Source organism: Cyprinodon tularosa, unplaced genomic scaffold (genome assembly GCF_016077235.1).
Source record: "Cyprinodon tularosa strain WSP-4 unplaced genomic scaffold, ASM1607723v1 ctg124, whole genome shotgun sequence".
Classification (NCBI taxonomy): Eukaryota; Metazoa; Chordata; class Actinopteri; order Cyprinodontiformes; family Cyprinodontidae; genus Cyprinodon; species Cyprinodon tularosa.
Genome location: NW_024038048.1, coordinates 466980 through 494758, shown reverse-complemented (window position 1 = coordinate 494758; position 27779 = coordinate 466980). Strand labels below are relative to the sequence as shown.

The window sequence follows — 27779 nt, the reverse complement described above, 5'->3', positions numbered from 1 at the left end:
TACTGGTTGTTAATTTTCTTTATCCGGACCACACTGATTTTTAATTGGTTACCCCTTTTAGATGTAAGATTTTAGAGAACTGCTGTTGCACCTGCTGTAAATGTGTTACAGGTCATATTGTAAACAATGGATTTTCAATTAAGGTTGATATGCAAGACATTTAAAGTTCAAATTTAAATTAAATACATTTAATCAAAAGTGGAGATATAAAAATTACATTATTAAAACAACCCTGAATATTTTTTTTTTGCATAGATTTAGTTTTTAATTAAAAAAATACTATTAAATAAGGTTCTTTAAAAAGTTCTGCAGTCAGAGAGTTGTGAACTTGAAATTCATTTTCTTTTAACTAAGCAAAACTAATAAATTTTCATCTGTGGTGCCAATTAACAGTCTAACACATAAGAAACGGAACCTCGGAAGCACAACAGAAATAGCACATTTTAAACACCCTTTCCAAACTATGGACAATGAACCATAAAAAAATCAAGGCAATCAACAAGTCAAAGTGTAATTTTTCACTGTTTTATTAAGAAAAAATGTCTCTAACCTGAGAACAGTGAGGCTGCTACACAGAGGGAGCTTATTTTTTTCTCTTACCATTAAAAAAAGCAAAGAAAATCAAAAAGAATCACACACAAACAACCTTTCATTTGTGAAGATCCACCTTCAATAGGAAATATTTAGCTCTTTACATTTTCTGCTCTACTCTGAGTGAGGTCTTACATTAAAAGAAAAAAAAAAAAATCCTACTCCACATCTATCATTCAACTTTGGCTGAGAGCCTTGTTTGATAAATGAGCCACCTGCACTATCTCCATCAGGTTTGTAAGTAGTAGTTGCAGCAAAACGGCACTTTCAAAGCACAAGCTGTTAACTTATGAAGTCTTCGATATTTCGGCTGCTTGATTTTTTTTTTTTTTTTGCAAGGGATTTCAGTGTTGGTTTTGCTTTGCTGGATCCTGAGATGCTGATACCCGGTGGAGAAACGGCGCTTTAATGAGCAGCTCCAAGTCTTAGCTTTGTTCCCCCATTATCACTGCCATTGCCGTAAGCAAGAAAAAAAAGCAACAAAAAAAAATAATGTGTATTCATTTAGAAAAGAAAACTTGTCAACAATGTTAATATTGACTAGAATCGTTGATGTACCCAGTTATTGTTCAGAAAATGGGAGTTTCCAGCTGAATCGTTGTTTTTCTTAGAGAACAAGTTGTGCTCAGCTAAAAAGAGTAACATGATTTCTGTATGCTTTTTTTTTTATAGCAGGCAGTCTTTTAATGCTGCTCCCCAGGGTGCCTCCCTCCCTGCAAGTTGAGCTCCATCTGAAGAGTTGCAAACCAAAATAGGGGCAAACATCTTGCAGTAAAGCAAATGGGGATTATTCCTGCAATGTTGAGAAACAGCTAAATCATAGCTAATAAAATGAAAAATAAAAAGACCCAACCCACGGTACCTGAAAATGGTTTGGCAATAGTTTGTACTGCATTGCTCTCCAGCTAACAGTCCAAAGTGCTCAGTTGGAAATTATCTACCCATTTTGCTATTGTCATTTTTACTTAAATACCATTTAAACAATCGGAACTTTACAAGTGATTTGTTTTGCCTTTCTTCAATCACTCAAATGCCCAAAATTTCAAGTATGCCCCTGGTCTTTTTTTATTTTTTTCATAGCTCAAATCAAGCTTCAAGATTGCACACACTTCATGGTAATAAGTATGACGAAGGACCAGCATGGAGTTAATGAGTTATTGATTGTTGACTCCCAGACATAATCCGCTCTAACATTCTGTAACATCTGTATTAAAACATGAGAAGTCATATTTACATAAATCTGCCCGGAGGCGTTGGATCGCACGGCTCCTCATTTGTCTTTGGATGTAGGTAAAATGAGCGTGTCATAATATTCTTGTCTCTAGAATCGTGTTTATGCCAACTGACGTTTTCTGGCTTTTAAAAAAAAAATCAGACTGCTCCTCTGAGGTGGGGTGGGGGATGTTCAGCGTAAATGGTCTCCTTCAAGTCTTCTGTCAGCAAGCAGACTAATAAATTATATGCTAAAAACAACTTAATACAGAACTCAAAAACACAAGCAGGATAAAAGCAAGAACTATGACAAAATTAAGAATGGGGGAAGAACGGAAACTCACAAGGAACAAAACAAAACTCATAGTCCATTAGTGAGGCTACATAAATACTAATCACAGGAGAAGTGCAGAAGAGGTCCTGCTTCATAGCTAGTGCTGGTACAGCACTCCGACAGAGGTGAGGGGACATGTTCTTGGAGTACACTTCTACTGAGCTGCAATGGGTGGTTATCTCGATAGGACCGGAACAGTCAAGTGCAGCCACAAATGGCTGGTGAAGGGTTCGTGACCCGGAAGCTGGAGAAGGAGGCAATCACTAAAAACAGAGTGATTCTCCACAAGTCTTTTTCCAATCAGCTCGTCTGCTTTTGTCCGCCTCCCCTACAGCATCAGTGACACACTTTAAGTGGTTGGTGCTCCTTCCTGATGCTTTCGCTCGCCGTTATTGCGGTGGCGTCTCTCCGACCATCTCGATGCCGTGCTGCTGGAGCTGAGCTCTGAGTAACGCATTCTCATTCTTCAGCTCCTCGATCTTAGAAGCAAAAAAGACAGAAATCTTATTATTCATCAAACAAAACACAGTTGCAATTTCAAGAACTGAACTCATATAGGTTCGGTTAGACCTAGTCTAATTTTTCCGATCATTATTAGAACTCAAAATTACTTTTTTCAATTTTTGAGAAATGTTTTAATTTATGAAAAATAATAATTTAGGAAAGACCTGCAGCTGATACTTGAAAACACAAAGGGCATAGCTGAGGAAGCGGGCTATGTGTATAGTGCTGTGCTCATTGCCATTAATGACAACTTTGACAAAAGAAAACAAATGAGTTAAAATGAATCACAAGTAAAGTGGATAGCTGCAGCCTTGATAGAACCCCTCTTAAAGCTTTGGTTAAAATTGACAAATTATGGGGTGATCTCAAAATCATTTCGTTACAACCTTGGGAAAAGCCTCTCCTGAATAAAAGACATCACCAGTGTCGTAGATGAAATAAGGGAAAAAAGAAGAAAAAAAAAGGCATTGTTGCTTAATGGTTTAAAATCCTCTTTTTAAATGAAGTCATTTTTTTCTCCTCGTTTACCGAGGTTCCACAGCCTGAAGGGGAAAAAAGGAGGGAAAGACAGTTTTCCAGAGTCAGTGACGATTTGGGCAGCCTTGTCTGTTGGTGTTGGTCCACTTTGTTCTATTGGGTCCAAAGTCTGTGAGGCCATTTAATTTCAGAGCACCGTATGATGCATTGACGAGCTTAATGCAGATTTTTATTTTATTTTCCAGCAGAAGCTGGCCCCAACAGACCCTGAGCGATCTAGCCGCTTTCCACTGCAGCTTAAATCAAATCATGCTTTGCTTTTTCCATACAGAACTACAGACTAATTTCCCTTCATGGGGCTTTGGTGCTACAACTGACCCAGTACTTTCCTTGCTGGGTGATTTGACGGGGCAGTGTAGCAAGGAGCAAAGATTGGTTAACTGCCTGGCTTCTCTATGATTAAGTCTGTCCATCCCGCAACATTTAAGCCATTTTTTTCGGGTGTTACAGCCAGAATGCGCACACACTTTTACAGTTGTTTACATTGTCTAATTTCTTAAAACTTGATGAAACAGAAGAGGAGTAGCTAAGACCATTTAGAGGGATGATGCAGCCTCTTTTAAGCATTTTTGCTGAGGACAATTAGCGGGAGGTTAAGGCTACAATGCGCAGTGAATGCATGTACGCCATGATCGTAGCCAGACTGGCCAAAATAAAGGTTCTGTACACCAAAAGCAGGTGCGAGACAAGATTGAGATAATGAAGCTGGAGTACAAGAGGCTGAAGGACCATAGGGGATCAGAACGCTGGACGCGATTCTCGTACACATGCCCGCATACACGGTCAATGGAAGCCGCAAAAGCAGCGTCTGTGCTAGAGGCTGGTAGCCAGAACTCTCGGACACAGACTGTGGTCGGAGTAAATGGCATGTTCTTACATATATCCTGCAGGAGGAAAAGTTCATACTGAAACACGTTTGTGTGCACCAACAGCATGTTGTGCTGTGGTAATTATTGCTCTCCAAATGCTGTGTTGTTTGCGTTTTGCCTTTTTTTTGGCAATCACGTCACCATGTTGCTCTGCATGATTGTCCCCGGGTAATGGAAAAAGAACATGACAAATTAATCGGGATTCCTGTTAGCTGGGTAATACGAAGCCTGGGGCATTAAAGCCAGGAGCTCTCAGTGGAAAAGGGGCGTATAGTGACTATGCCATAACTGTGCTGAGTGGCTAGCAAAGATTTCTTGACAAAAACTCAACTGATTTTTTTAATGAAGTATTGTCAAGATAAGAGACTAATGATCCAAAGAGGTAGACAATCTTAAAGGCACTGAAAGCAACCCAGGCACCTTATGGCATCAGCAGAACCACCGGCTGATTACTTCTATTGATAATGGTTCATTTATCAGGCGGCTAGAAAATATTTAATGTGCTAATATATTGATTCTAAAGTGTCGTTTTATCCAAGTTTTTTTAATAAACAAATGTTCCAAAAAATTAAAATTAACAATAAATTTATGAAGAAGTTTGACTTTTTAAATTAAATTACTAATATAAAGAAGATTCTGCATGCTGTTCTAGACTACTGAGGAGCATCTGTAAATTTGACATGCAGTTTATCCGCCTAACCCTTTTATGCATTTGCAGAGTTAAACTGGCTTATGCTAATGTGAGCAGAGCTTTGTGGAATACCTGGGATTAGGGAAAATTCAAGCATACATTTTCAAAGACACCCCCTGTCCATGATCAACCACTCTGACTTTAAAGCTTCCCCAGCAAAGAACTGAGCGGAAGATATAGGGCTTCCAGCTCTGGAATAAAAGTATATTGCTGAATGCCTTGCAGGCTTTGGATTCAACGGGGAGACAGGCAGCAACAGAGGTCTAAAATTTCAAAAATACTTTCAATGCATTGGCATGCACTTAGTTCTCACACAGCCCCTGTGTACATCATTCCCACTGCCTCTGAAAGCACTGATGTCAGGTAACACTTCTCATTATAAAAGAGTGTGAACTCTTTGATCCTCTTTGTCAGCCAATGACGATTAGCTACACATCCTGGAGTCCCAGCAGGTTTGTTTTGGAGAAATGAAGATGCATATGGGGCTTGGGTAGATTTCATGCTTCTCAGACTTTACTGCTGAATGCTGCAGCAGAGCAATCTATTCAATGCAGTGGCAATCTCCACAGCCACATATGCAGCCCACTGACTATTTGTGCACAGATTTATTTATCTGCTACACTCCACCAACTCAAAAGAAGATTCTGAATTATCATTCATAGACCTTCTTTATGTATTCTTGAACTCATCGAGACTTGACTTGATGCCACATTTGCAGCCTTGAAGTAAGGGCTGATAGGAGTACCTGCTGCCTGCACAACTCGTTGTCCACTTGTATCCTCTCCACTTCCTTCAGACTCTCCTGCATTCGCTGGTTGCTTTGCCTGAGGTCACGGATGTAGTCACAAGCTTTTGAGAGGATGCCTCCTTTGCTCTGAGGAGAGACAGAATTGTGGTCACACAGCTGAAAGGCAGAAATCTGAAACGGCTGCAGTAAAAAGTCAAGTATGAAACGGCTTACTGCTCCAGTCTTGGTGCTGTCCATAGTGCAGTCAGGTATCATCTTGGAAAGCGTGACGATCCAGTTATTGATTTTGTCTCTTCGTCGCCTTTCAACTAATCAAATTCGACAGGAAATACAGCAGAAGATTTGAAAAAAGAAAACATCCTAAGCTCCAGCCCTGTTCTATCCTATCATAATACTGAAGGTTGTTTTTGCTTGAAGAATTAAGATTTTTTGGGACAAATTTTGAAAGCTCAACTGTACCCTCTAGTGGCCATTTTAAAAATGTGTTGCAATCTGCTCTGTCATATTTTGAGAGGGGCTTAGTGATTCTTTCTAAAGAGAAAACTGTTAAACATTCTAGTGCAGGGGTGCTCAAGTCCAGTCCTCAAGAGCTACTATCCTGCAACATTTTGTTGCACCCCATTTTTAACACACCTGAATCAAATGAGTGGCTCGTTATCATGCCTCTATTTGGCTAAATGAGGGGATTGAGCCTTTCAAGGTGTGTTAGAGAAGAGATTCATCTAAAAGTTACAGGATGGTAGCTCTTGAGGACTGGACTTGAGCACCCCTGCTCTAGTGCAATGCGCAGAACTGCTAGTGAAATCAAAAACCTTAAATCATCACCAACTACCAACCTTCATTATGTTGAGCTCGTCTTCTTTCATCTCGCGGCGTTCGAGGTCCATCCATTTTCCTGCAAAAATAAATAAATAAAATCAATAAAATATTTTTTTCCTCCTTCTTTTCTTTTAAACAGACTGTGGTACCTCCCATCTCTGAGCACCACAAAAATCAGGCTAACAGTAACACTGTCCTCCAGATTCATCTACAGGTGCTGGTCATAAAATTAGAATATCATGAAAAAGTTGATTGAGTTCAGTAATTCCATTTAAAAAGTGAAACTTGTATATTATATTCATACATTACATACAAACTCATATTTCAGATGTTTATTTTGTTTAATTTTGATGATTACAAATGACAACAAATGAAAATCTCAAATTCATCATATCAGAAAATTAGAATATTACTGAAGACCAATAAAAACAAAGGATTTATAGAAATGTTGGCCAACTGAAAAGTATGAACATGAAAAGTATGAGCATGTACAGCACTCAGTATTTAGTTGGGCCTCCTTTGGCCTGTATTACTGCAGCAATGCGGCGTGGCATGGAGTCGATCAGTCTGTGGCACTGCTCAGGTGTTATGATAGCCCAGGTTGCTCTAATAGTGGCTTTTAGCTCTTCTGAATTGTTGGGTCTGGTGTATTGCATCTTCTTCTTCACAATACCCCATAGATTTTCTATGGGGTTAAGGTCAGGAGAGTTTGCTGGCCAATTAAGAACAGGGATACCATGGTCCTTCAACCAGGTACTGGTAGCTTTGGCACTGTGTGCAGGTGCCAAGTCCTGTTGGAAAATGAAATCTGCATCTCCAAAAAGTTGGTCAGCTGCAGGAAGCATGAAGTGCTCTAAAACTTCCTGGTATGTGGCTGCGTTGACCCTGGACCTCAGAAAACACAATGGACCAACACCAGCAGATGACATGGCACCCCAAACCATCACTGACTGTGGAAACTTTACACTGGACTTCAAGCAACGTGGATGAAGTGCCTCTCTTCTTTTCCTCCAGACTCTGGGACCTTGATTTCCAAAGGAAATGCAAAATTTACTTTCATCAGAGAACATGACTTTGGACCACTCACCAGCAGTCCAGTCCTGTTTCTCTTTAGCCCAGGCAAGACGCTTCTGACGCTGTCTGTGGTTCAAGAGTGGCTTGACACAAGGAATGCGACAGCAGAAACCCATGTCTTTCATACGTCTGTGTGTGGTGGTTCTTGAAGCACTCACTCCAGCTGCAGTCCACTCTTTGTGAATCTCCCCCACATTTTTGAATGGGTTTTGTTTCACAATCCTCTCCAGGGTGCGGTTATCTCTCTTGCTTGTACACTTTTTTCGACCACATCTTTTCCTTCCCTTCGCCTCTCTATTAATGTGCTTGGACACTGAGCTCTGTGAACAGCCAGCCTCTTTAGCGATGACCTTTTGTGTCTTGCCCTCCTTGTGCAAGGTGTCGATGGTCGTCTTTTGGACAACTGTCAAGTCAGCAGTCTTCCCCATGATTGTGTAGCCTATAGAACTAGACTGAAAGACCATTTAAAGGCTTTTGCAGGTGGTTTGAGTTAATTAGCTGATTAGAGTGTGGCACCAGGGGCCATCAATTTTGAACCTTTTCACAATATTCTAATTTTCTGATATGATGAATTTGAGATTTTCATTTGTTGTCATTTGTAATCATCAAAATTAAACAAAATAAACATCTGAAATATATGAGTTTGTATGTAATGTATGAATATAATATACAAGTTTCACTTTTTAAATGGAATTACTGAAATCAATCAACTTTTTCATGATATTCTAATTTTTCTTATCCTATCATATGCAGCATTCATCAACATTATCTTGCTATTCAAGGCTAATAAACGTCCCATTTATAAAAGGCCTCTTAGATAGCCTATTGCTGAAATACCTCAGGATGAAAAGCAATGTAAGGCTAAGTGTGTAGCTGTAATGCAGCCACCTGCCGCCTGGCCAAAATTCTGCTGCCTGTTCTGTTCCCAGGAGGGGCCCAAACAGAGAACACTGATCTATTAGTGTGTAAAATTACCCAGAGAGCCGTTTTCTGCTGAACCTGGGTGTTTAGAGCCTAACATGGCTACCTTGTGTGTCTCTCCTACCTCTGGCCTCTGTTTAATGAACTCAGAGATATGACTAAAAAAGTCACATCCTCATTTAGGGCTGGGTATCCTTTAATTTTTTAAAGAATCAAATTGTTTCAGATTGTCAGGATTTAGAACTGATTATTTTTTAATCCTATCTGAAATTGAATTGTTAGTGTTAAAACCTTTTTTATGTGTTACTCAAATTAGATGGCTGTGTAGTTATGGGAAATCTGACACTAGTATGTTGAACAGTTAAACAGCAAATGAATAAAGTAATGATTGTTAATAGCAGCAAAGCAAAGTGGAAAAAGATTTTTTTTTTTTTTTTTAATCTGTCTTCTATATAAATTGTTCTTGATTCAGAATTGGAGAAACTTATTTTTTCTGTTTTTTAAACACAACCCTAATCCTTCTGTTATCATAGTAAGATATGAGTGTCTCCTAAAATGTTGTATGTATTATACTTTGCAAGTGTGCAATACAATCTCTCTCTGTGGCTTATAAACTATTCAGTAAAATGGCCTGAAGCAGGAAAATAAGCCCACGGCATCACATACAATCCACCATACTTAATGTGAGGAGACTATGAGGTATAATTAGTTTTTTTATATATCCTTTAATTTAAACCGATCCTACATGTTTGTTGCCAAATAGATCACAGTACCAAGAGTTTTGAAGACTGTTTAAGTTCAGGTATTGTTTATATATTTTTTTTAATAGGTCAGAGATGCACATTTCTGTAATGCCTTCAAACAACTGTTGCCATTTAGAGCAGAAGAAGCCAGTCCTAACTGCAGCTTTTGAGGTTTTCTTTTTTACCCTCTCCCCAGTTTAGCATCCCGCTAATTGTCTGTGATGATGGAGGATTATGGGTCATCCTTGGTGGCTAAACAGAAGTGGACCTCTTTGTCGCCTTATATATGCACCCTAGGAAATCAGAAAGTATTCCTGCAAACTGTGATCAACTTGAAAAAATAAGTTTAGATTAAATAGAAAAAAGTACTTTATTTATACGGATTATTAGGGATGCTGTCGACTGTGCCACTAGGAATTTTGCTTAAAATGTTTTTTCCTCAACATTTTTTTTAACCCTGAATAAACCTACATAAATAAGGGTTGGAGCTTTTTAAAAATCTTCTGTAATGTTCAACTTTTGCATTTAAAGATCTATTTATTTTAAGGCTTTTAACCAGGAATGCTATCAATTGTCTCCATTCTGTATAAATTGGATTTCCGCTGCAAAATAAATGCTTGTCAATGAAATCTGTATGAATAACTAGATGTGCTGGTGCAAGAAATATCCACTGCTCTCTTCTCTTTACTATACAGACACTCACTGCATCTTCAACTAAACAAACCAAGAAAACAAAAAAGAAACAAAGTTTTACTGCTGAATCAGTTTATCTAGATTTTTAGTTAAAAAAACTTGAACATCTGTACAGTGGTCAAGAAACTGATTGCTACTACCCCTGTTTTTCTAATTTTCTTCTTAAGCAACAGCCTTCTAAGTACAACAGTAAATCATAAGATGAGAGCCTCCAGACAATAGCTTAGGGACCTAAGAGATTGCGACGGGTGATTTAAGGGATCAGCCTTAAGCCTTTGGTGATCAGTAGTGATCGGTAATATGTAAAATATGGCAGAAAAGCCAAACGTATATTTGAACTGATAATTTAACTGGTTCAATAAAATACAAAGCTTTTCCAACAGGGGTTAACAATAGTAATCAATTATTGCTCATATATCTTTTCTCTTTCCACCAACTTCAAAAACTAGGCTAAAAAAATAAAAGATAACAAAACTGCACTACAGCAAAGAAACACTAAAAAAAAAAAAAAAGCATGGAATGTGCATTTGTTTCCAGATGGAAAACAATGACCCAGTTTCAAGGTCCTAAAGGAAAAAATGTATTTGCCACAAGCACAACTAGCAACAATGGATCAGGGTCGGCATCGAACAAATTATCCGTGTCTCGTACATCAAGAGAACACCGGAGAATCACCAGGGAGTAGTGGATGAGAGGGGAGAGTCTTAGAGGCTTTGAGCTGCTTATTTTCTTGTGATCTTATTTGATTAGTTCATTTACTGTTTAAAAAGAAGAAAGAAAAAAAAAAGGGAGTGCGGGAGAAATGTGGAAACTGTCCTCACCAGTTTAAACCTTCATGTTGCAGCAGCTCGTTTTCATCTCTGCGAACGGCAAATAGGGTGGGAGGTTTTCATTCACTTTTTTCACATGTCAATCACACTGTTATATACATATATAACAGCACATATATATCCGCAACACTTTAAATGGATTACAGTTATTACTTAGGAGGTGATAAATAGGCACATACAAACTACAAACAGAAATCTCAGTGATGGAAATCAGATGATCTACAGTTGATTTACATAAACTCCAGCATGGTTTGTTCTTTAATCTTGGTGGAACAGCAGTGTGTTGATGCAGAAACAAAGCAGAGCTGCTGTCAGATTATCAGGCTGCTCGGCTTTCCAAGATGCCCACCAAGAAGGAGTTTGCATCTTTAAAACATCTAAAGTTCTTTGAAACGACTGAAACACAAAAACATGTTTATTCCATAGCACACACATAGCGACTGATGCTTATCATTTATAGCTCACATGGATTGTACAGTGAAATAATCAAACCTTTTGAACTTTTGTGGATTTTCAGACCCGAGTTTTAAACTGATAAACATAAATTTATACCAAAGACTCAAGTGGGAGGAAAAAATATGTTTTTTTTTAAACAGATCTGAAAAACAAACAGAGACTTCCTTTAGGTAATAATCTCTATATTAATCCAGCTGTTCTTTAAAGACCCAAGAGGTTTTAAGGAGCTCATTATTGAACAAATAACCATGGAGACGGAGCAACACATTAGAGAGGTCAGGAATAATGATGGGTGAAGTACAAAGGTGTCCACCAAAACTGATGGGCTGGTTAAGCAGCACACCAGTTAAAGAAGCAGCCAAGAGGCCAGCGGCATCTCTGGGGGAGCTGCAGCATACCACTTATTGTCCCAATTATAGCTGCTCACAAGCTCTGCAGAGGACACTGCAGAAATGTTGGGAAACACGATGATCTATATGTTTGGTGGAAAACTGAAATAATCATCAAAAATACATTATACAAACTGAGGAAGAAGGTAGTGGTAACTTCCTGCAGTGGGGCTCCTTTTCTTCAGCAGGAAATGAGAAGCTGGTCAGAATGATTGGAAAGATGATTGCAGCTAGATACCAGCCAATCATTGGAGCATGGAAAAGATTTGAGACTTTGGCGAAAGCTTTTTTAAGCAGCACAACAATGCAAAATGTACAGCAATGGCTTTAATGCAGTGGTTGGGATCAAAGCAGAGTCATGTGTTATGATCAAATGCTGTGAAAAGCTGGTAGATATCCCATGAACATCTGTAGTAACTGCAGTAAAAGATGGATGTACTCAAAAAACTTTAAAGTATTTACTCTTTTCTTCTAATTAACATTTGTGTTTAACCATCACATAAACCCAACTTGAAAACTAGAGCAAATTCCTGTCACTTTTTAAACATGACCTCCCTTCACTTCTGTTCTTAAAGATAAAACAACCTGAAGTTTCACGTGTTACAGGTTAAAGCCAAATGGACAAAAACAAGAATATTTACTTAATTCGGAGCAAACCCAATTTGATAATGAGTCATGTGTTCAGTTTGTGACCCAGAGAACAAATGACTGTGAGCCGCCTTTGACCAAACGACAGAAAAAACACATACATAAAAAATAAATAAAGCTTCTGAAGATTCAAGAATCTCTCAATTCTCAGCACTACTTAACCAATGCCAATGTGTTCTTGGCAGAGAGTGAAGATCCCCCTTTTAAGCAAGTACCTAAAGTAAGCCAGAAGCAGCCTGGTGTCATTTAACAGAAATGATGGACTCTGTTTGAGTTACGCTGCTTATAATCCTTGTGACTAAAAATACCAGCGTGTGGCTAACAGTTGGAGATGTTCTGAGATGGATCTCGTTTGATGTCTGATTATTGTTAACTGAGCTGCTTTCAGAGATAAACACGAGACTTAAACTCTGTAGGAAAAAAACTGATTAATGTGTGCCAAAACAGAGAGAAGGAAGAAATCAAGCTAAATTATTGTGTTTAGTAAACATAAAAGTAACAGAAGTATAAAGATGGAATAAATAAGGCTGAAACCTCTTTAAGTAGTCTAGATATTAATTCCCTTTTCTTTCTTTAAACCATATTCACTTCAATTAGAATATAATCTACCTGGTCAGTCTCATTTCTCGACATTTAAGCTCGGAAACGTCCACTTTTCTACAGCCTTTCCCTAAATTAGTATCTGGGTTTATATAATTTAGCTTTCTTTGTTTATTTGATGTGACCACATCATTTGAAATGCACCATAGCCTGATGGATAAAGACTGCTGATTTACAAAGGAGCAACAATCAAGGTCTGCATATTTAGTGTAAAGTATCATCAAAACAATGGAAGCAATCCCTAATTTAAATGCTCCATGGCAAACTGGAAAACAGCCTTAAACACCAGGTATCAATCAATGAGTTCTTTAAAAGTAAAGAAGCTTCTGATGTTTCCTTATTTAAGGGGAGCAGACACTTACGTAGGGTAGGACTGTGCGCGTGGGGCGATGGTTCGCTGTGTGCCAGTCTGAATGACATCAGGGGGCGTCATCATCACATAAAACTGACCTGTATAAATTATACAATCACTTTTAAGTAAGTAATGAGGATCAAGTTAATACACTTGATACAAGTTTTGAAAACACAACAAAATAGTTCCTGTTAAAAGAAAAAAAATTATAATAATTTAACGTTTGGGATTCAGGATATCACAACATAAGATCATAATATTTCTCATCTGAATGAAGTCTGTGTCAAGTGCCGCCTAGTTGCTTTCAGCTTGTAACTTGATCTAGTGAAGCAAATTTAAGCTGACATGAAGAGTACAGCTTGCGTTCAGCTTGACAACCTACTGTATTTGAGTAGGACGACTGATTTAACTGTTGCGCTTCTTGAATTGCACTGCTCTGTGGACAAAATTGATAGACAGACTGAACTTCAGGATGGCTGATGACACTCTGTGACATTAGCAAAAAAAAAGGCTTTCTGTGGCTGTGATTTAAAACAAAACCTAGAAAGATCTACATGGGATAAACTATTTGAAAGCCTCATCCATTGCAACTGGCTATCAATGCTGAACCTGACCCCTGCTTTATCGGTTCCTACTGATGCACAACTTCAACATAATTTCTTTAGAAAGCCAGTTTGATATTTATAAAGCCTTTATTCTTATTTTCAAAATATGAAATGGAAAAATTTTTTTGCCATTCAGACCACTATGGAATTGGACAAAACATACAACCTACACTAAACATAGACATAATTATTTCACAGACTCTTTGAAATCTAGTTTTCGATTCATATATGTAATATTACTGAAAATGGTTTGTATGTTAAACTGGGTGAAAAATAAAATCAGTTTAGTCAACAAAATGATCCAAACACAAGTAACAAAAAGGTTTTTGTGAAACATTTATGACAACTTTATGTTAAAAATAACCAGCTATAATTCATGTGTAATACACGGCTTACAGCAGAGGAGTTTTTAAACTTCAATGGAACCGAATGTTAAATTATGGGATATTTGTCAGATTTGGGAGAATCCACCTGTTTAAATAAACCTGAATTGGACGGAAACTCTCTGACTGAAACATTTTCATTCCAATCAGCTGTTTATTCCAATTATGTCAAAGTAAACATAGCTAGTGTTTTCCAATATCAGTCTAGAATAGCCTATTTAAACAGAATGGGCTAGAATAGAACTATTGTTTACATTAATTATCATGCACAAAAGGTGTTTGTGGCATTTATATTATTCAGCTTCCATTAGCACGTTACATCAAAGTAGTTTAAGTTCTATGGCTGCAGTAGACGATGTAATCTGTTAAGAGAGATTCATGGATGTGTTGCACAAGTCTAACAGGATACATTATCAGATGCTTGCAGGTAAGTGCTAAGATAACAGCTTTATCTGAGATAGCGCTTTTGAGTATGCATTTTCAGGATGGGTTTGAGAAACCAATCGTTTAGTTTCCATTATCAACTTTGCAATAGACTAATCTTGTTTTAAAATCTTAAGCAAAATAATATTTAATGAGACCCTTTGAAAGAAGAGTTTTGGCAAAAAACTGCAAATTATACCTTAAACTAACCAGGGCTGGGACTTCTATTCATGCAAAAACCGCCCTCTGCATCACATCACTATTTAGGATATCTCACTCTCTTTTTATAGATGGAATAAATAACTTATGCTAATCACACAAAACCAAACATAAAGCCTGAAATTATTAGGCAGACTAAAACTGTACAAATCTTGTCAAATCAAAGTTTTAGAAATTTTTAAAACATAAATATAAAATATATGTACATGAATCCCATTTCAACTATTTACAAATAAAAATAAAATTACTGAAACAAAAAACAACAGTTCTGATAGAATCAGCCCGGCCTTACTCTTTAACAGCTTGCTCACAGAATCTCAACCTGCCTGAAATCAAAGACCAAAAATGCAGATTTGTTGCACATAATAGAGCGTTTGGTCGCCTAGTTACTAATGTTTGGAAAACCTTCAAAGCAAAGAACAGGAACCCATATCAACCGATTTCCTCACATGCCTGATCTACAAAAGCACAACACGATCACACAAATGGTTAATACAGCACAACGTCAACATGTGACTGTGTGGATGAAACTGGATGGCAGCATGTGATACAAACAAGCAGTGACTGAACTATAATAAAGGCTCACATGTTAGATGACACCACCTGTGGTTTATATATTGCGTTTATTTGCTCTCTATGAAATTATCCGATTCAAAAACGACGGGCCTCCTGCAGACACGTCTGATTGCGTTTAAGTTGGTTGAGGTTTTTCAGTCATGACAGGACATATTTTACATCTTTCGTGGCAGTGGCTGATCCAGACAAAAACATGCTGTTAAAAGACTTTATGAAAATTAATGTTTAAAGCGTTTCTTTGCATCTCGTCTTTGCTGCAAATAACGCTTTATTCACAGCATGGAACAACGATGACAACTAAGTTTGCATCTAAAGCTTTTATGCTTTATTATAAACTTGCAAGAGCTTTGGAGATAATGGCTTATTTAGATCTACTAGAGACGGGGATGTTGTTCTGGTGTACTTCTAATGATGCCTTTTTTGTCAAACTAATGGCTTAATTAGCAATGTTACAGTGTGTTGTGCCTCAGCCCAGTGCAGACTGAGAGTGGGACGTGACTCACCCCCTGCCTGTGTGAGGGTTGGATCTGCTGCGGCCTGCACCGACACAGTCCCGTCGCTCACCGCGGTTGCAGGAAAGTAAGCGAAGCGGGTCTCCCCTCCCACTGCCTCTCCTGCTGGGCTTCCTCCATTACTGAAAGGGTTTTGGATCACAGCCTGTGACAGATAAGAGAGAAACAGGGGAAAGGCATGAGCGAGTGGCAATGGAGCAGTCACAGCAGGTAAACGCACACCTCATTCTCTGTCAGACTCAATAGCGACATCCCCCCCATATAGACGGCCGAGGAAGACAAGGAGCGGTGGGACGGCAGGGATAAAGAGAAAAAGGGAAGCGGCACAGATCTCGTTAGTGGTGATAACAAGGTCTGAGAAGCCAGTGGTGTACTGTGACTGAAATCAGGTTAGGAATACTGAGGCTACAAATGCATCATTGATCTTTCTAACTGTGGTACAACTTATTCTGATTCTAAAACACATTTTATCGCATGTAAAACCATAAAAAAAAAAACAGAAGAAATGAAATAAAAAAAGAAGTTTATTAAGTTTATTTAGAAATTATGACACTAATTATACTAATATGACTTTAACGATAAGCTTCTTGTTAATGTTTAAAAGTTCTAATTGTTTTTTTTTGTCTTGTTTTTCCCCTAGCCAATGCAGATTTCTCACTTTCTTTACATTTAACCTCCCATTACACATTTTGACGTACATTTTTCAAACGCATTTCACTAAAGCCCTACAGCATAAGAATACAATCTTTAAGGTTGTTTGATGGAATAATTGGTTTTTAATTCCAAAAGAAAATTGGCTATTTACAAGATGATCCCCATTAATGCAACCGTTATGTTCCTAAACCTTATTTCCCTTACACTGAACTCAGAAAGAAAAGCATCAAAGAGAATGCTGCTGTTCGCTTTATTTAGAAAGAGAATCGATGCAGAGTCCCCATTTTTAATGATAATTTTGAATCCCTATACTACAGATTACATTGCACTCTTTTCTAAGCCCTGTTTATAGATTGCTAAACAGAAGCACAGCTGTAGCGTGTAAAAATGCATGAATGGAGGATCAGAAGGGGTCAGTGGGTTAATTGCATAGGGAATGGACCCCCTCCCTTATTTCTGTTACTCCATATGCAGCTCATTCAACAGGTAGCAGAGAGTCGTCATACTGAACTCCCTGTTGGCAAATACAGCTGAACAAAAGGGAAATAAGCACCTCTGTGATCGACTTGGATAAAATTGCTAAAATAACTGAATTCCAGTGGGTTTAAGAGACTGTAGTCATATGTTAGCTCAGGGGAATTCTACTCATTTTACATCATTAAGCAGAATAAAGGTAGTATTCAACATTTATCATTTATTCATGAGAAAACTTTTTGAAAAAAATTCAGGAAAAAAAAATATTTTTTTTAATTATAGATTTTTTCCTGTAAATAATCTGAATATAAACCACTACATTCCTCCACTGTTTATCACCATCTTAATAAGATTTTAATGTCGGCTCAAAATCCCCCCTTACTGCTGGGAAGTGAGTGACTGGGGTAATATATGTTGTTAACCTGAGATCTTCAATCACTTTCTATTCTGGGCTTAACTTAGACTTAAGGTGCGATTTCGTAGATCCTAGATACAAGCAAAATGAGCTTCTTTCAGAGAAGGTCCAGATTCAGCCTTGGAGAGAGCCAACAAAGCCTCATCATCTCTTGGGTGCTAAGGGTAAATCCACTGCTTATCAGCATCGGAAGAGTGCGGGGACGGTTTGAGCATCTGATCAGAACGCCTTCCAGGCACGGAGCTTTGGAGATTTTCCAGACACATCCCACTAAAGGGAGTCCCTAGGACCGACCCAGAACTTTACTGGAAGTGCTACATATCCCCTCCTGCCTGGGGACACTAAAATACACAAAAGTGTCCGGGTTACCCCAGTGACCCACAGATGGCTCACCTGCAGGATGCTGCATTTGCAATCATTGTTTGTTTTTTAACACCATCGTAACTCTTTAGATTGTTGAGCTCAATAATTTCACCTGTCTCTGAACACACAATACAAAAAGCCAGAAAATATATCACCTCTCTTTTCTCCTTTTAAGACAATCTCAGATTTTATTCACCAACTTTTTCAAATACTTTTTTTTTAGTTTCCATGATTTAAACAAGTCCAAAATCCTAACAAATGACCGATCAGACAACCATGCGCTTCTAATATGACAAGTAGACACAAAGACTGAACACAAAGAGGTAGGGAAATCCCAAAACAACATTTTCCTTCCCAATTCAACAACAATACTGTAGCTCTGAGTATGGACCAATACAGATATTGAAAGGGATACAATATCAGTTCCAACAACACATATTTTAATCACTCGTTTTCTTAGTGTGGAATGTTAGAAAAGCCTTAATGAAGTGATATTACTGAAACAGAGAACAATAGTTAACATCAGCAGGTAAGAGAACCATTGACTCGTTTACTATTAACCAATGAGTCTCATCAACTGAAAATGAAAAATGGATTCTTATCAGCCTGCTTATATCTGAGAATTAAGATGCAGACCAATAAAGTTCCAATATCCATTTTTTGGCTGACATCGGACCAAATTCCATTATGAATATCGGATCAGGACATCCATACGTAGAGGACAGTTAGATTGCGGATAACCTTGAAATGGTGTTAGTCTCTTGTTGGGAATAAAATGAGGAATAATAACCGGTTCCAATCAACATAAAGGAAACTGTTATCCATTTAAATCCCTACATAAAACCAGTGAGCTCTGCTCAGTGAAGAAAATGACTGGTACCTGAGCCACAGCCTGAGGCGCCCCAGCAAAAGCAGCTGTGGAGACCACGCTCACCGCTCCGCCGGAATCATCTCTTCCATCAACGTGCTGGTCAGTCACCTGAACAACCCGGTACGTCACCTTTAGGATAAAAACAGATATGAGAAAAGTAGAGCGATTAGAACTGAGATGTCATGCAATAATTATCGCGTTTCAGGTGCGCCAACCACAGATTTAAAAAAAGAAAACCTCACCTGGCTCGCAGCTTTGTTTATCATATTGGTTTCTTTAGGTTAGCCAGGTACGGTATGTGAGATCCTTGTTCAAACCTTAGCAGTAAATGGATCTCACCATCCCACACAATGTGCTTATGCTGCAGAATGTGCCTGATTTAATTTTAAAGTAAGCAGTGAAGAAAATGAGCTTGTTTGTTCCAAGAATCCCTATTTGTAACCCTCCATCATGTGACTGTCCTGCTGACTGACATGTGACAGTTACCCCATGCCAATCCCAGACCAGACTGCAATCACATGACTGCTCACATTGGACCTGTTTACGCCAAATGAGCCACATGGATCACTGACTTAATTCTCCCCAGTGTAGAAGAAAAAAGAAAAAGAAAAACACACATACAAAAACCCATATCATCCACGATATAAAAACAAAACAGAAACAAACCCTCTTTAATGTGACAATGCTCTTCATGTCAAGTTTACCAACTGCTCTGACCATCTCATGGTCAGTCACAGAGAAGTTAAAAGATGCATATTAGTGGATAGAAATAAACTTAAGCAAGCCAGGAAAAGAAAACCATATTTATTCTCGTTCCAGGCCAATTAGCCCGCTTACCCTCCTGACTTGGGGATATGAGACATGAACAGCAGATATTGACTGATTAGACAGGTTTGTTATGAGAAATTCTCATTACTTGATTAACCAGCCATACATTTCTTGTTGCAGAAGATGCTGCAACTAGGGCTGCAACTAATGATTATTTTAAAAATCGATGAATCGGACGATTATTTTTTCGATTAATCGATGAATCGGACAAAAATATTTTTTATACTAACCTCTTTATTCCAAAATAAACATTATAGACAGAACAAACAAGCACAAAAGTACAGGTTGCTCATTAACTGTACTGGTGCAATATGAAAAATAAATGTTTGTGTTAAAACTACGCAAACTTACATGAGAAATGTAGCTGTACATCCACAAAATATAGGCTACTTTGTTTCATAAATCACATAAAAAGACATTTTTGTTTTTAAAAGCCCCTAAGGGGTTCAAACAATAGGCCCCCCCATTTCAACAAATGAGTTTTTTTTAGACTAGAAGAGTTCTGCCTTTTAAGACAGGAAAGTATAGCAGTTAAAGTTGCTACTTGAGAAAATACTCAACCACAGAGATAAAAATAGCCCTGTGATTCAAATTATAAATTGTATTTGGAATAAAAATGAGAGAACTAGCGGTGCTAAAAAAAACACATCCTCCAAAGACAGATATTTACATGGGAATGTGGCATATAATTAATTGATATATTACTGATCTTGCTGGATTTTATTCTGCTTTACTTCCATAAATTGCAGGATCTTCTTTACTTTATCTTTGCCAGAAGATTTAAACTTTAAAAGCCTTGCCCTCATAATTTGCAAGTTAATTTATTTATAAAGTAAATGTAAACGCTGCTTAAGCTAATTCAAATGAAATTAAAAGTAAAATAAGTAGCCAACCTTATCACTGTCTGTAACCTACTAACAAGGTAAGGAAAGCATCAGATGAGCTACCTGAGAAACTAACGTAAAGTTTCCCCACTTTAAAACCAAACAAACATGGTGGTTCCGTGCCATGTTAATTTCTTTTGACAAAAGTTGCATGTTACGACTTTTTTCGCTTTACAAAGCGCATGCTATTTTAATTATTGTGATCAATTTGCGCCGTCAATCCCGGTGCATGCGCGCTTCATTTGTAGTCTGGACGCTGAGGCTCTGACTGCAGCGCTGAGAGGGACTCCTGCGGGAAAACGCGGTTGGGATGGGGGAGGCGCCCCACGGCAGAGTAGGAACGATACATGCTTTCACGTAAGAGTCTCCAAAAGCCGCCAGGGACACCGTAAAAAGTCGCCAGATTTGTCGCTAGTCGCTTTTTTGAAAAATAGTCGCTGGAGGGGTCTGAAAAGTCGCTGAGTTGGCAACACTGCACCTGCAGCGCTGACTCGCTCTGCCGTATTTTTTTTTCCTTCCTCTTTCAGTCAAGAGGCAGTGATGACGGCGCGGCGGATGACGCAATAATCGCGCGACACAACTAATCGATGATGAAATTCGTTGCCAACGCTTTTAAAAGTCGATTTTTATCGATTCGTTGTTGCAGCCCTAGCTGCAACCAAAACCATTTCCTCTACAGCAAGATTACTCTTGGTTAAATCATAAATATACAGTGCCTGTTTCCTTTTTAAGCTTGCCTACGGATTCTTTAGCTTACATAGGCCTTTTGTTCTCCTTTTACATAAGAAAATGATTTAGGATTGGGAGGTTCCAGGTCACGAGAATCTTCTGAGACCTCAAATGGTTCGGTCTTTCAGGATGCTTACAATTTTAACTTAGCTATTAGTTCAAGCTTTCATACAGGAAAATTGATTTTTTTATGGTAAATAGATGTGAAGTAAATATATTTGTATTCTAGGTTTTCTTAAGCTCTGCAGTCATGTGGAGCATTGAAACAGATGTTCAAGAGAAGCTTTTTTTTTCTGTTATAATGTCCCAGCTCTTCCATGATCTATTCTGCCGCCAAAGGGTGGTCAAGTTAATAATCAAATGCATTTTCTACATAACGTAGATTAAATCAGGAGTTATTTAAAGTTAGCCCATTCTGTTTAAAACAGGTCTATACATTTCGGTTTTAAGAAGCAAACAAAATCATTCAATTTTTCACTAAACTGTCTAGAATTTTTCACTTTCTGCATCACTCCTAACAGAATTCTCCAAAGGCACACCGTATGTGCACATACACAAATGAATGCACTCTAATGCCAATGATTAAACACTTCCACAGGAAGAAAGATGTAAGATGTCGCAGCAAAACCAATTAATACGGCTGGACGATCTGACCAAACCTGATTTCATGATACATTTTTTAACTTTAGAGGATGTGATATACTTTTAATCAATATCAATATAAAAAGTTCTGCCAAGAATTCCCAAAAAAAAAGCCTGTAACCATCAGAAACTAAATCAATCATAGATTATAATGTATATTAAATATTGGTCATATTATTCCTGAATAAAGCTTTTTTGAGATATATATCAAGACTGAGTTACTGTCTACTCCAACATCTAAAAAATTAAATAATTTATTTTCCAATGCCCCATGGGCCGTCAAGACAACAGCACTTCAACTGCTGTTATCAAAAGAAACATAAAAATCATGATTTCTTTAGGTGCCTGCGTTGATTAGTAATAATTTTTTTTCACAAGTCTGCTGTATTCAACCCGATCAAAGCAATAACTTATCCCAAAAAAAAACAAAAACAAAACAAGAATTGATTTGAAAGAGGCATCATGTTAGCTTTTACTTAAAAATATCCTTTTTAGGGCTGAAACACTTAATCGGATTAATCGTGATTAATCAATTTTTGATAATTGTTAACTAATTTAGTAATTGACTAATCGTTAACTGAAGTGTAGAGACTTTTAAACATGCCTTTAGCTGACAGAGTTACTCACCTTTAGCACCAATTATATTAAGATTGTGAAAGAAACATGTAAAAATTTTGCATTTTTGAGGGGAGCGTTGGCCTAGTGGTTAGAGAAGTGTGCTTGTGCTCTGAGAAGATTGCAAGCACCCAGTTTGATCCCCACAGCCTCCACTTTGGGTCCCTGAGTAAGACCCTTAACCCCCCACTGCTCCCCAAGGGGATGGGTTAAATGCAGAGAGTTAATTTCTCCGCTGTGAGATCAATAAAGTTCAATGTTCTAATTTTTTTTCTATGGACCAATTCACATAACTGTGTCCCAGTTACCATGACTATTTTACCCTTTTCTCTGAATTACGCTCTCCTTGCCATGCTTGCTAGTTTAGATTGAGGACAATGTCTTGGAAGGTCTTAATGTTTACTATATTTTTTTTTTATTAAAATGGATTAAACAGTAAAAGGCTTTTAAAATAACCCTGCCTAAAAAGATTAAAGATCTTTATCAACAAACGTATTGACCATGTTTGTCCACTAATACTTTCTGGTGAATCTCAATAGGCCTGGTCACAACTGCTGTGTATACAAATCAAAACACGCAACAATGCGATCCAATTTCAGTTATACTTATTCTAAAGATTGTTGAAAGTAGGGCTGAAACGATTCATCGAGTAACTCGAGTAACTCGATTACAAAAAATCCTCGAGGAAATTTATCTGCCTCGAAGCTTCGCTAAATTTATTGTATTGTAATAAGCAATGCTGTTAAATACGCAGCACACTGGTCTAGCCGGAGGGTTTTTGTGTTGCACAACGCTACCACTTCCGTTAGCGCCTGGAGCGCTTGTGCTAAGTTTGTAGCTATGAAGGGAACCGGAGAATGCTCAGAAGGAGAACCCCGAAAGCGACAAAAAATGTCAAAAGTTTGGGAACATTTTAGGCTAAACAGAAAGGACAACACAGCGCAATGCATCCACTGCAAAGCAGAATTGGCGTACCACAACAGCACGACATCAATGTTGCAGCATCTGAAGAGAAAACACCCGCTACATGCATCCAACTCGTACACGGTTGCCAACAGGTAACGTTTATGTTCTCTTTGCTAACTACGTTGTGTAATAATCTGCCATGTGATAGATGTAAATTGAGGCACATTATTTTGCTAACGTTACATCTAAACATAGCGGTTACTTAACCGGGTGTAGTGTAAATTGTATGTGAGGGTGGAACTGAGAGAAATTATGCAGGACTTAATGTAAGTTTGTTAATAAAAATACGCAGCAACAGATTACAGGCATAAGCTGAAAAGCATTTATTTATTGGTGTCTTTCCATCCTGAAAAGTTACAGTCTTTTCTTCTCGCTACTGTTATGTATGAATTAGAAATTTTTGATTAATATTTTTTGTTGTAATTCTATATTTGTTTATACCTAAGCAATCAAGAATAAATAATAGCATCGTTTTAATAAAAATAGCAACATTTTTGCATTTTATCATGACTAGTTAAGGCTGCAGAACTCTGTACAAACTCAAACCTTTACATTTAGACATTTTTATAAGCATATTTGTGAGCCTGCCACTTTATTATTTGAATATAATTTAATATCTTATAACTTTTCATCAGGTTAAAGCAAACTACTGTTACAAGTAAACTTTCTAAACTACAAACATTTAACTGTTAGGGATGCTCAAAAAGGAGATATTGGACTGATCTGGACTAACTGGTGTTATTGCAGATTTGCCAATAGTTTATTTTATAAATTTTTTTTATCCGATTACTCGATTAATCGTAAGAATAATCGATAGATTACTCGATTACTAAAATATTCGTTTACAACAGCCCTAGTTGAAAGTATTGCCGATTCTCAATTCACAAGAACGTGAGTACGGACTTGTGTCTTCGCCAGGTATTATTTTTGAGAAGAACACAGGAAAGACTCAGGGAAAATGGGAGCACACAGCATAAATATGGGTCAATTTGAACAGAAGCGTACTGGTGATGTCAACACATGCCCGGCTCGTCTGCAGCTACATTTCACCTTCTGTTATTAATAATCTTTAGAAAATTATAAATTCTTACCATTTTTTTAATGGGGTAATAATATTGAACAGAGGCAGATAAACACAAATCAAATAAACATTTTGCGAAATAAAACAAAAAACTCTGCATCAGAGCTAGCGGTCCTTCACACACGGCTACACTGAGAGGGCTGCTGCAGACAGGCTGCGGTTAGCCTTGGCTGCCGTTACCCTCGGAGGTCCGCTGGTTGCCGTGGTCCTCTCAACTTCAGAAATGTTTTTTTTATTTTTTTTTATTACACATTAAATCGGTAAATGGACCACATAGCGACGATTAAAAGTATAATGTTCTCACCTAAAATGATCTTAAAACATACTTTTATTGAACAACAGCAACAGAAAGAAAACTTTTAACTTTCAATGGAGCGCTCCATTGAAAGCAGCTGTTGCCACAGTGCATGCTGTGACAGCTGTCAATCTCAGGACTGGACATGCTCGGTAAAGAGGGAGGGGCGAGAACAACATTCAAGGACTTCTCGGTCTGCTGTTCTTGTGAATTGGAACAGTACTAGACCTGAGGCTGATGACGTTTCAAGAGCACATGAGAACATACAAGTACACATATTGAGAAACGGCCTATTTTTATTCAGGAATATCATGGTAAAGAGGACTGGAAACAAATACTCCACACGCTTGTTACAAACCCTGTATCATTTTCTCTTAAAAGCACATGATGCATATGCCACCATATGCATCATGGTGCATCAATGCTGCAGTGTCATCCATCGATCCATAAGTTTCTTACCTGCCCCCCCTCTGTGCGGAACTGATATTGGATGTTCTGGTCTCCGAATGCTGCAGCCTGTTGAACACTGGCTATTGTTACAGCCGTCTGCTCTTCTCCTGCTGCTTTTTTGCAGGGGATAAAAAACAAAGAAAAAACACAAGATATTATAAGAAAAGGAAGAAAAAAAAACTACAAAGGAAGTATCAAGGTTATAGTAACATTGATCCATGTATTATTATGCAAGCTAAGGGATAAAATGTTTCCATTTTCTATCTTCAGTTTCAGCCAAACAGGCTTATCTTTTACTTTTTCACCCCAGTCAGGATTTCCAAACAGATTTCCATTTAATAAATGAATGAAGGGGAGTTTTCAAAATAAATACTTTATCACAGAGTTTGAATGTAATATGTTACATGCCAGAATTAAAATGTTATTTTAATTATATAAGAAAGCCAGACATAATGATAATCTGGCCTTGAAGACTTCAGAATGGCCGATTAGTAGAAATGTAGATGTATTTTGAGGCATCTAACCAAAACACACCTTAATTATGTGGCCAAAAAAACCAAAAACAAATCTGCCAATATACAAATAAATGATTTGTGAACAAGTCTAATCGTCCTTGTGTGAAATTTCCAGATGCCTGCTAGATTAATCTCTCCATTGAAGTATTCATACTGTTCAATAAGGAGATTTGTCTCTTAGAGATGTGTGTTGGAGGTTGTTTTGGGTGAAATATGTTTATCAACCCCTAAACAAAAACAAGACCTTGTAAAGATGCTTGTGGAATCCAGAGAGGGAGTTTCTGAAGGTGTGAAATAAGATAAATTTTCTTTCGATTTATTTCATCTTTGACATACATAACTTTTACAGCAAGCCAAACAAATTCTCACCCTCAGATGTCTGGACAACCTCTTCTTCTTGCTTTTCTTGGCTGCAATTTGAATGCAAAAACAACTTCAGAAACTACGAAACGCTTAAAATGCTTTAATGATCAAACAAACATCATAAAATGACCCTCAGCTTCTCTCAAACCAAACCGAGCCAAGATTTCCGCAAACCAACAATGTTATTTTAAAGAAAACCCCATCCTCACTGCGGTTTCTGTGTTTACCTCAACTGCTGACAACAATATTTTGTATTTTAACAGTTAGCTTAAGCTATCTTAGCTGCTGAAATGTTATTAGCTAATCGATGCATTCTCATTAAGTATCCTTAAGTGTCACGTGAGATGTCGTCTGTTTTAAAAGTCATTCACTTTAGTAGCTAACTCTCATATTCAAACTCTTTTTGACAGCAGTTTATCGGATCAGGCCTCGCTAAGCGCTCTAAACTAGCTTTGCTAAATAGCATGTAGTTGCTAGCTTGCCTCTGTTAGCCATTTTGACAGAGCTCCGCTCACCTTGCAGTGTCCAGACTTTGTTCGAGCATATCCATCAGGGTGAAAATAAAAAGTGATATTCGCTGTCACAGACGGAGATGGGAGTGCTGATCACGGGAACAAACACTGGGGTCATGTGAGAGAGACGGCCCAGGACACGTGAGGTGCGACTCGGTGTCGGAGTTAAAATGGAGGCCGCAGATTCTGCTGTGGCTGAGACTGAGCAGAGGAGACTCCACTGTGCTGCGAAGAAAAGCAGCCCGGAGGGTTTAATCTGCGCTTTCGTTTTCATTTATCAATGTCACAGAAATACAGAAGAGGATTAGGGTCACTAAGAAAAAAATAAAATAAAAAGTTAACTGATTTTTACATTTTATTTCAGTATTTGAGAAAAAATTCAGAATTCTGGCTTTTCAGAATTCTGATTTGAATCTCACATTTCTGATTTTTTTCCCCTCAGAATTCTGACTGTTTAAACAAAATTCTGACTTTAATCTCACAATTCTGACTTTTTTCCTCAAAATTCTGCCTTTAAACCCAGAATTGTGGCTTTTTTTTCACAATTCTGACTTTAATCTCAGAATTCTGACTTTTTTTCTCAAAATTCTGACTTTTTTTTCTCAGAATTCTGGCTTTTTTCTCACAATTCTGACTTTTTTTCCGACAATTCTGGCTCTGAATTTTGTCTCACAATTCTGACTTTAATCTCAGAATTCTGACTTTTTTTCTCAGAATTCTGACTTTTTTCTCACAATTCTGACTTTTTTTCCGACAATTCTGGCTCTGAATTTTGTCTCACAATTCTGACTTTAATCTCAGAATTCTGACTTTTTTTCTCAGAATTCTGACTTTTTTTCTCAGAATTCTGGCTTTTTTCTCACAATTCTGACTTTTTTCCTCACAATTCTGACTTTAATCTCAGAAGTCTGACTTTAATCTTAGAATTCTGACCTTTTTCTCAGGAATTCTGACTTTAATCTCAGAATTCTGACTTAAATCTCAGAATTTTGGATCTTAATGTAGATGGGCACCATGAAGGAAGAGATGTGAGAGCACTCAGCTTCACTGACAAAGATGTGGGTTGTTTGGGAGGGCCAGTAACACATTGGTGGAAAAATTATGGAATTAGGTGACTTTTTACATGCCCAAGGGGTCCCAGGTGAAGCTATACCATTAAAGGAAGAGCAGAAGGTGATTAAAACAAGAGAAAGTCTTTAAAACGGACATGGCTATGGCTTGATGCTAACATGTTAGCTGTCAGACTTCTGAGATTAAAGTCATAATTCTGAATTTTTTCTTGTATTATACTGAAATAAAATGTAAAAATCAGTTATCTTTCTTTTTTTTTTCCTGTGGCCCTAATCCTCTTCCGTAAAGATAGGCTTATCCGGAAAGCAAAAAAATAAAATTA

General features: G+C 37.8%; 1 protein-coding gene across 3 annotated transcripts; it reads right to left on the bottom strand.

Annotated features, from left to right (window-relative positions):
* Window positions 1–511: 511 nt before the first annotated feature.
* Window positions 512–26606, bottom strand: LOC119777446 (upstream stimulatory factor 2). 3 transcript variants are annotated; one of them, XM_038276323.1, is made up of 11 exons: window positions 26390–26606; window positions 25881–25921; window positions 25006–25106; window positions 18516–18635; window positions 15721–15874; window positions 13022–13109; window positions 10558–10596; window positions 6323–6381; window positions 5700–5794; window positions 5484–5612; window positions 512–2616 (listed from the first exon to the last, which is right to left on the bottom strand). In XM_038276323.1, exons 1-11 carry the CDS (start codon window positions 26422–26424, stop codon window positions 2527–2529), a joined length of 951 nt encoding a protein of 316 aa, XP_038132251.1. In that variant the 5' UTR covers window positions 26425–26606; the 3' UTR covers window positions 512–2526. The 3 variants fall into 3 exon arrangements, with proteins under 3 accessions (XP_038132251.1, XP_038132252.1, XP_038132253.1); XM_038276324.1 differs by lacking the exon at window positions 10558–10596; XM_038276325.1 differs by lacking the exons at window positions 25006–25106; window positions 25881–25921; window positions 26390–26606 and adding an exon at window positions 18749–18906.
* Window positions 26607–27779: the final 1173 nt, after the last annotated feature.

What these genes read in the sequence shown, in the direction of transcription:
- LOC119777446 (XM_038276323.1), bottom strand. Translation starts at nt 26,424, where the DNA reads ATGGATATGCTCGAACAAAGTCTGGACACTGCAAG. An exon ending in GGTTGTCCAGACATCTGAGG is followed by an intron (nt 25,107 to 25,880) that starts GTGAGAATTTGT and finishes GCAAAAAAGCAG; the next exon opens with CAGGAGAAGAGCAGACGGCT. An exon ending in CGCCTCAGGCTGTGGCTCAG is followed by an intron (nt 15,875 to 18,515) that starts GTACCAGTCATT and finishes TATCTGTCACAG; the next exon opens with GCTGTGATCCAAAACCCTTT.